The 10,346-nt window shown below is 36.1% G+C and overlaps 1 protein-coding gene across 1 annotated transcript; it reads left to right on the forward strand.

Moving 5' to 3' along the window:
• The first annotated feature begins 633 nt into the window (after nt 1-633).
• LOC137385875 (gamma-secretase subunit Aph-1b-like) lies at nt 634-10,257 on the forward strand. Its single transcript, XM_068072456.1, has 7 exons — nt 634-793; nt 2,848-2,984; nt 3,108-3,254; nt 3,396-3,478; nt 4,225-4,347; nt 4,649-4,788; nt 10,010-10,257. The coding sequence occupies exons 2-7, from the start codon at nt 2,872-2,874 to the stop codon at nt 10,193-10,195; spliced, it is 792 nt and encodes a 263-aa protein (XP_067928557.1). The 5' UTR covers nt 634-793; nt 2,848-2,871; the 3' UTR covers nt 10,196-10,257.
• The last annotated feature ends 89 nt before the right edge of the window (nt 10,258-10,346 follow it).

Here is a 10,346-nt window from a genome sequence, read left to right on the forward strand (position 1 = left end):
CTTTTGGCCTGAGCCAATCTTGGCATTGTCTAGTCCAAAAGATCTTCAAATGAGAAAAACCCTCAAATAGCTAGAACCTAAATTCTAGTCATACAATAATCATTTGGTTTTAAAGACCATGAAATCTTAGTAAATATAATTAACCTTGAAAAGCGTATGTGTCAGTTTAACCTATCTTACAATAATTTAATTATTATATACAAAGATTAGGTAAGGTTTGTTAAAACCAACTCGGTTTTGGATGCTCTAGCAGGGTAAGTTACTCTCATACTTTTCTTCCAAGCAAGCAACACAAAAAAGATAAACATCAAGATAGCTATGAAAAACTTTGTTAGGCACTGAAATACCCTTTCTAACAGACTACTATCAATAGTTGTTATCGCTTAGATCCAGGATACACCACACCTACTGTTCACGCTAACAACACACAGGCGAACTCATTTCGGTAGTAGTACTTCAACGCATGCGTATTAAAATCTACTACAATTCCGGTGCTTTGTGTTACGCTCGCCCATTATCGCGAGTTGCGCTCTCATAGAAGGCAAGTTTTAAGGCATAGCCTACCGTAATAACAGTAATGTGCAATTTCCGATATAACAACTTTAATCAGGCAACGTTTCCTTTAGGAAAATTGTATTCCCATTATTCGCGACAATAGTACGTTAGGGTTTAGGCTTGTTAATTCGAATCACTAAGACCCCTTCTATTGGTTAAATAACTATTAAAAAATATCAGTGTTTATGGTTGTCAATAATAAGCCTATTCGTTGCGTTATAGTATTTGAATGCTACAGGTAAGCACAGTTATTTTTCTCTGAAGCTACTTGACAATAGGCATACCACCGTTAGTCATTGTACAATTAGTGCTATTAACTATCAGTAAAATTGATATATTTTAAACGCACGTTGTATAAAACCAAAAACCTACAATCATGTAATCGTCATGCTCTTTTCTAGTTTAAATGCCTATATCAGTTTGGTATTCAGTTTTCTTGCGAGCTATCAGTCAGTTCTTATTTCAATTAAATTTTCCAGTATCAATGGCCATGCCATTAAGTTATCGCTTTACACTACCGTAGCAGTTTTTAATGGTGAAAGAGAGTATCCAAAATCCGTTGAACTGTGCATAGGGAAGTAATAAGGATCGCGAGAGTAGAATAGTACTAGATACCATTTACATAATTTCCTGCTAGCATTGATGTTGAACTAACGAATTTTAAGACATTTTATCTCATAATCACAATTCACAATAGTTAAGATTGAAACAATTTGAAATTGATGCAATGCTGTAGCAAAGCAACATCTGGTACACACGTCGATCTGCCTCTTATTAATACAAACTGGAAAATAATAAATCAATGCTTAGGCCTATAAGTTTTGACGGTTACTACCTTCCTACACTTCTGCTTACAAGCTAAACAGTATATAAAGCAATGACGTTGGATTTGGTTCAGTCACTTCGTTTCCTTGTATTTAAGAGAACATCAATACGTGTATTATGACATTAACAAAAGTATGCAGAATTGTGCTTGTAAACTTCAAAGATGGTTCATAGATGTGGTATCAAACTCATATTATTTATGAACATATGGCGCTATATCATCTAGTTATATTGCTGCAAACACAGAATCATTGGGAAATATTTTTAGCCAAATATTTTTTCAGTTATCATAGCGTTAGAGCAAACAAGCATTACCATTTGCTACACTTTTTTGCAATATTATTATGATTGTCGAAATGATTTTGTGTATAGATATCATGGTTGTGACACATTAGAATTGCACTACGTCATTGCAGGGCAGTATGCAGTCATTTTTTTAGTGCAGGACAACATTCAATGCGCAGTAGACATCTGCTGCTACCGCAGTTACGCTCCTACTGCTAATTTCCAACTGTGATTGACTGCACATTTACTTCCATGAGGCTTTACCAAAAACTCAGCAGTTCATGCATACTGCTAATGCGTTTTCTTCAAAACTTTGAACTGTTTGTGTTCTGCAATTGCGCATTTGTGTGACTTTGTTACCGACACTGCTGGCTTTCCAAGCACTTGTATTGCATTATGCATTGTAGTGACAGTTGAATTTCTAGTACAGAAAATGCCTGATCATTTAGAATGTATTGCAAATATAATACGTAGTAGCTGTGAAATGACAAATGCTGCATTCCATCATTGTGGAAAAATGTGGGCTTCTATGTTCATGGATTTGAGTATACAATATATAGCATGCTGTATCAAGTTATTATTCTCTGTAATGAACTAAATACTCGCATTCACTTGTTTAAAATATATTATCTGTCAAGTTTTAGGTCTTCTGCAATATTCTGGGAAAGATTGTTAATAAGAAAATTGATAATAAATAACTGGATCTTGTTTCAATTTATTGGTTGTGAAATGGTTGGATATTTTTAATGAAATGGTTACAAGCAGTGCAGTTTAGTTTCCAGTATTTGCTCAGATTGTTTAATAAAACATCCATTTTTTCTGAGCATTAATTGACGAATGCTTTAGACACCGTTTGCTTTTTCCAAATTAGTTACCAGATAGTTAATAAAACTTGGAATTTATATCAGAGATCTACATTATCAAGTAGTCTATATTAACCTTAACAATAGCCGTGATGTGACGCCTCATTTGAACACTTGATGAAATTAATCATGAATTTATTTTGGCTCTCAGACTTGCAATTGAAAGTATTTTAATCTATTTACTATCATAAAATATATACAATTTCATGACCCAAGTTCGTCTGCCGCCAATCGGCTGCTCGTTTTGGTTTAGTCAAAGTCTGTTTAGTTTCTTTGCCTTGTGGGCATTTTGCTAATTTTTGCTTGCGCTGCAAAACAGGTCGCACACTGAGACAGCAACGCGATGACTCTGGTGGAGTTACTTGGGTGTTTGCTGGTCACATTTGGACCACCTGGATGCATGTTTGTGGTAACAGTGGCTAGAAAACCGCTTCATGTCATCCTACTTATGGCCAGGTTGGTCTTACCCTTCATTGATACTATTTTCTGCAGTTTTCCTCAATCCATTTTTGCCAATACATACTCCTATAAGGTGTGAACGCATTGACACTACTAACTTTCCTTGTTCTTATATTTTAGTGCCTTCTTCTGGTTGCTCAGTCTAATGGTCAGCTCAATATTCTATAAAATTCCAATATCAGACCAAAGATCAAAGTTCATTATGGGTGTTGTTCTTTCAGTCCTTTTCCAGGAATTCTTCAGATACCTCTACTACTATGTAGTCAGGTGTGGTAACTAACTGTTCAATTTTATTTTACCTTCAATTGCAAATAGGTTTGCAAAAAGTATTGTACAAAATAGAAATCGGTGGTTAATGTTTTGACTTTTTGTTCTTATATAATATAACGTGTTGTCTTTTGTTGTCAGTAAAGCGAGGGTGGGTTTGGAGGCTGTCCACAATCAAGGCAAGGATAAAAAGAAGCCACTGAATATGCTAGCAGTATACTACTGTGAGTAGCCCTGTTACTAATGTTCTCATTAAATAGTGGCCACTGCAAGTGTTGAAGTTTTTAGTGCCCAATTGGTGGTTGTTCATAAAGTAAGCCAAACTTGCTGTGTCGTCGAAATCTGAGCAACTAGTCATATCCAAGGTCTTTGTTTTGCACGAATACAATTAACAGCTCATATTACACACTGGTACGTTACAGAATGTATGTGAATACAGCGAACTCTTAGCAAGCATATCCATCGTTTTTCTTTTTACGTCATCAAGTCGTTTGCACATGCGCTCGTTCACGAAAAAGCCGCCATATTTGTAGAAAATGATCGTTTTTCTTTTATTTACTAGTACTTTTAGGTGTTGTTTTGATACCATAATAAAAAAATTGCAAACAAAAACATCGTTTTCAGATTATTGCAAAAGCTTCGCGCTGACAACGATAAAATTGTCTATAAACATGGCTGACAATGATAAAATGACGTCACGAAAAAATAAAGGACAGTAGCATAGCGTAACACACTAGATGTAGAGATAATGCACAGCGTATTAAGATATTTTAGTTTTATATAATCAGGGCTACTATATCCTTTTCAGATAAAAAAATATAGCAGTGTGTCGATGCCAGAATTTGCACACAATCGTGAAAAGCAACCATAACCTGTCCTTAGTTGATTTGCTGTTTCCAAGCAAGAGGTTATCTCATTCTTCTGGCATTCCTTCTCACTCACTACCTTGTTATTGTTATATCTGTTACAGCTGCCGGCCTTGGCTATGGACTTGTTAGTGGTGCATTTGCCACCGTTAATGTTTTCAGAGACCTTGCAGGTCCTGGTACGGTAGGCATACTCGGAGACTCACAATTCTTCTTCATCATATCCTGTAAGTATTTCTGTGTAATTTCCCAGTCGCTTTTGCCACAAGGGCTTTCTCTTAACCATTCAGTCATAATGCATAGCCATGATCTCATTATCCTTAACCCTGCCCACCTCCAAGTTCTCTCTCTGTAGGTTACTTATGGTTGTTACTCCATTGTTTTATGTTTAGATCTTGCGACTATGGCTTACACATGTGTAATAGGGAGGCCCATACTAGACCTTATCTAATTAATATCGTTTCTATTAGACCTCGGTGTCTTTGTTATTTTCTTTTGTTGTCAATTCTATTTCCATCATCGCTGTAGCATTCACGGCTTTGGCCTTCATACTCTTGCACGTAAGTTGGGGAGTTGTCTTCATGGGCTCCCTTGATTCCGAGCTTGTCTGGAGAAAAGTTTCTGGAGTGGTAGGAGTTGTTTGCACTCATCTATTGGTTTCTGGTTTGGTAAGTTTTATATACATCATACTTGCTACATAGTGCGTTGTGGCACCATTTTCAAGTATTTCAAAATAGTTTCGATAACCTACACAAAAGACTCATTTTGCCGATGCGCGTAGCCAACCCTTTAGACTTACCTCTCGAACAGAGTATTAGTTCAGAGCATTACTTTTACAGTTATATCTGTGATGTAATCATGGTTAGGTTTACCTATTGAATAGAGTATTACTAGTTCAGCGATACTCATTGTCGAAGATGTTCATGAGTAGCTTTGTGAACCACTCAGTTTATGTTGCAAGCGTATTTTTATACGATTATATACCACCAAGTTGAACTCTTCCATCTATATATAAATACTAGCTGTGTCTCCTGGCGTTGCCCGGATATTAAAAATCAGCTTATAAACAATGAAAGTTGCCTGCCACTTGCTATTAGCCTGGCACATCGCCGATGAAAAATTTCAGTAAACTTACTAATAATGGCTTGGGCTTCTAATGATGGTACGCCATGACATGCAAATACCATGACTGCGTCATGGTATTTGCGCTCATAGCGACATATATGGCATAGCTAGTCTATTAATCTCTGTGGCCGAATTGGTACGGCATTGGACTGGCGAATGAGAGGGTTCGAGATCAAATCTTCTTCCATGCTGATTCTTTATTCGAAGATTCTAATAATAGCTATACATGGACATACAGAAAACAGACTTTAATAAATATATACTGGCAAACTCGGATAACTCGCCCTCGGATAGCTCGAACACATGGTTAAATCATCCGTTTCCACGCAATGATAAACTGCTTTAGATAAGTCGAACTTAACATCATTAACTCGAACAGTTTTTTGCCCCACGGCTACCGAGACGGTTATTATCACTTTAGAATATCACTTTATTCCGAGCCATAGGGATAAACATCAACTTGTAGTAGTTTTTAGGCGTCGTTGTTACCAACATCGGCAAAATATTTTCGTTAATGACTTTTTTAAAGGTTTGCAAAAAAATCAAATTTTACCAAACATCCGCTTTGCGATGGCCCTTCGAAAGCAAGGAAAAGCGAGGTAACCTTTTGGATAAAGGTTGACTTGCAACAAAATTCACATTACAGTTATTTAGTATCAAAAGATTCACTATGTCTTACTCTGTTGTGTTGTAGGTGTCAAATATGCTATGTGATTACAGGGTCTTAAAAGCTCAAAAACGAAAAGCCGCCATAGATTGGAATCCGTTTATTTCTCTGACGTAGTCATTACATTTGGTTATTGTCTTGTCACGTGATGTTCTCACGTGAATTGAAAGGCCAATAAAAAGCTCAATATAAAACTTATCGTAGCACTAGTTTATGACAAACACTTCGGGTTTTACCAAAGACCCTGTATCAAATATAGATTTAGTTTTGTTTCGGCTTGATCTAATCGCCAAGTCGGTATCGGGTCATGTGACCCAATACTTCGCAAATAATTTCTGTAGCACTTTTCGATTATCACAGGTGACCAAAAGGCTCGCCATGATTATCAGACAATGACATGTACTCTTTCGAGCTAAGGTTAAAAAATTAAACGAATCTTTACGGTAAGTTATAAGATATCAGTGCTAAAATTGACAGCATTACAATCACGATAAAACGGACGCGTAAGAACAATAGACACGGTTTTATTGAATGCGTGAAGCATATTTGTGAAAATATTTCGACAAATGAGGTTGCATGAAAGTTTAAACAGAAACCATCTTGTAACAACTACGTCACATTTGAGCCATTTTGGAAAGAGAATCCCAACTACGGCGGTCTCGTGTGGCTGCGATTAGCTGTTCGTTTTTAGCTTTTAAGAGCTAATAATCACATTCCCACATATTTTGCACCTACAACACAACAGAGTAAGACATGGTGAATCTTTTGATACCAAATAACTGTAATGTGAATTTTGTTGCAAGTCAACCTTTAAAGTAAAATCGGCCAAATTGATCTTGGTTAAAACGCTCAGATAAGAAAAATATATCTTTTTCTGAGTGTTTTAACCGTGATCAAGTTTTGCCAATTTTTACCTGAGAACGTCCTGGCAATCACATCACCTAAAACAAACAAATCTCAAGTGATAGAAAAATATATATACTTTCTGATTAATTTTTTTAAACTTTACACGAGAGGCCCTTTAACTTGCAACAAACAACCTATGCTTTTGATTTGTATATAGTTTGTATATGTACATGTATCTACTGATAAATACATGCACTGTGACAGTGCTCTGATAACTTGAACGCTCTGATAACTCCAACACTTTGGATCGGTCCCGTGAAGTTGGAATTATCCGAGTTTCACTGTACCATATAAATATGTTGCTATATGGGGGCAAATACCATGACGCAGTCATGGTATTTACGTCATGGCGTACCATCATTAGAAGCCCTAGCTATTACAGTGGAACCTCGGTTCTTGAACATAATTCCTTCTAGACGGTTGTTCGAAAACCGAGTTGTTCGTGATCCGAAACAATTATTCCCATTAGAATTAATGTATGTGAATTTTAGTTTGTTCTAAGCTGAGAAAACAACTTACAATATTTTTAAAATTTTACCCCATAAACTATACTGTATACTACATACGATAAATAAAATGGTAGATATAGATCATGTTTATTTTTAATGAAAGATTTTCTATGTATAATAATGAAAAAAGAAAACCAAAAGTAACAATTTCGTATGTTTTGCTATTAAAACATCGAAAACATTCTAGGTTACGATACAATACTAAAAATTGCAGAAATTGATAATGAAACAGCAAAAAATGCGACAGATCAATTACATCAGAAATCATGTGTGAAAGAAAATATAAACAGCAATGGCACGTTTACTTCACATCTTTGAAGACGAATCTTCCTCCAAAACAATTTAGGGTAACTCGACTGGAGGAGTTGTCTCCTTAGCAAATCTCTTCAGCAGAGGCACGTCGCCCCAGACAGTTTCTTCCTTTTTGTAAAGAATTTATGAAGCGTGACTTGTTTCTCTCTGTGTTAACGAATGTTTCTATGCTGTTTCCGTAGCTGTTCCGAACGTTTAATTCTAATGCGCATGCTCCGGTTTGGTCGATAACTGAATTTATTTTGGGATCCGAGACCAGCAAATCTCAATTTTTTTTGTCGAAAGCCGAATTGGTCGAGAACCGAAGCGTTCGGAAACCGAAGTTCCACTGTATTAGTAAGCTTACTGAAATTTCCCATTGGCAATGCGCCAGGCTAATAGCAAGTGGTAGGCAACTCTCATCACTTCTCATTGTTTATAAGCTGATTTTTAATACCCGGGCAGTGCCGGGAGGCACAGCTAGTTATTATACATGTATTTAAAAATTATTATAGTTATTTATACTAGCTTAAGTTACTCAAATTCATCCGGTATAGAAACTTAGCCAATGACAACTACCTTACACGTTAATGTTTATAAGCTGTTTTAAATTTTACGCTCATATGTAGCATAAGTAGAAAGAAATGTTTTTGAACACTTTGTTGTAGCTATGCTTCGAGCTTTCGAATATTTGAATTATGCACTGGTTGGACACACACATATAATAAATACATTCATTTAAAAGTTGGAATGGTAAATTTTGTATATGTTGATTAAAAAACTTTTTTTATGCCAAAACCTTTCTTATTACCTGTTCAATGTCGGGTGTTCAACTCGTCTTTTATAATAATGGCTTGAGGCGACTTCGTTCATAAGCTATAAGGATTAACGATACAGCCTTGCCATATGCCAATCAAATCTGATCCAGTTTACCTGATCTGATATCTGAATGCAAAAGGAAGGCCTTCAAAACCAACATAACTCTCAGGCTATGGATCATCCTTAATCACATCTGTATGAATCTCTCCTCCGAATTGTCTGCAAAATTGAAAACGTATTTTTTTTAGTTTTAGGATCGGTTGCACTAATAATTGTCATTGTGCCAGAAAATCATCTTACTAATTTTTTATAATTTCTCTTCATCAAATTTCATCTTTTAGGAATTTTAGTTTATCATTTGGTTGAAGGTGTGGCATCACAGCACTAGGTAAATTTTCTGTGTAGAGTAAATTATCTTGGTTTAACTCCTACAAATTCTTCACGATGACTTGTGGTATTGCGCTTGCGCCATGATAAGCCTAGATTCCTGTGTGATAGCTGTTGTCAACTCAAAAATGATTACGAAATTTATAAGTAGTGTTAGTAGCCATGAATTATAACTAGTAGATGATGGCATGATGCCTTGCTGTCTTCATACGCTTTTGAGCACACTGAACTGCAATTGGGTTATCTCTTAGCCTTTGTGATGTCATCGCCGGGAAACAGCTGTGGTCTTCTACTTTCCATATGTCTATGTCTATGGTGTAGCCAGCGCACCTGCATGTAGTAATTATTAATATGCATGTTTTTATTTCACCAGCTCAATTGTGATGACTTCAGGTATAAATCACTCAAATTAAGGAGCTACATGTAGAACAAAACAAGGTATACAGTGACTAAAATTGATTGCACTGCAGCATTGTTTCGTATCATTTACAATAAAGACTTAAATTTTTATTGTAAACCATACGAGCTGGAGCTAATTAGTTGTTGCAGACATAAGAAAATGCCGTGTGGCAACCCAGCTTTTTGGTAGCTACCAGCTGATCTATACAGCTGAGTAAATTTAGTATGGTTTAAGTCCCTGATGAATGTGGTTTGCTCAGATTTGAAAGCTGTCCTTTTAATTTGTATTATAAACCATACGAAACAATCTTGCGGTGTAATTAAATTAGTCACTCTATACCGCGCTGTTATTTCATCTAGTTTTTCCTGTCAAACCAAATGATATGTAAACTTGAACCATTGCAGGACACAATTGATAAATTGTTTGTGTATGAAAATCAAATCCCATTACCATGCAATTTTAACCAATATAATTTATTGTACAATAATAAATTTCTGAGAATCAGCCTATTGCTCCAAATAATTAAGAAAGCCTTCTACAGTATTATATACGTAACTAATGGTTAAATATATATATATGCCATTAATGTTTCACCTCTTACCAATCATTAGAAAGGTATGGCATCGATTTAGTAACATTTTACACTTGGTTGGCTCTGGTCTCCAGTTTACAATGTGTATCTACTATAACCTGCTTACTTCACCGATCCGACGAACATAAATTTGTCGGAACACAAGGTGCTTGTCATGTATTGTAAGTGAAATATCCTGTTTTTTTGTTTACAGTCAGTGCTCAACTACAGGCACTCAGGAAGTGCTCCAGTATACGGTGCGACTATTACTGTAGCCTACATAATGCTCATTGTGATGACGCTATGGGCGTATAACATTGCCGGCGGCTCAGGACGAACTTTGAAGCACTTAGTGCACCCACCGTCGAACAATCGCCGTAACAACAATGCCTCAAATTAGATTCCTTCAACAAATCATTGCTTTTTTCCTTCTCCAAACAAACATATTCACCCTCTACTTCATATAGCTGTTGAACATCAATTTTCTGTTTCAATCTATAACACCTTGCAGTCATGCCCCAACTCGCTTACCAGTAGTGGCCACTTACACA

The sequence above is a fragment of the Watersipora subatra genome, chromosome 1, assembly GCF_963576615.1.
Source record: "Watersipora subatra chromosome 1, tzWatSuba1.1, whole genome shotgun sequence".
Taxonomy (NCBI): Eukaryota; Metazoa; Bryozoa; class Gymnolaemata; order Cheilostomatida; family Watersiporidae; genus Watersipora; species Watersipora subatra.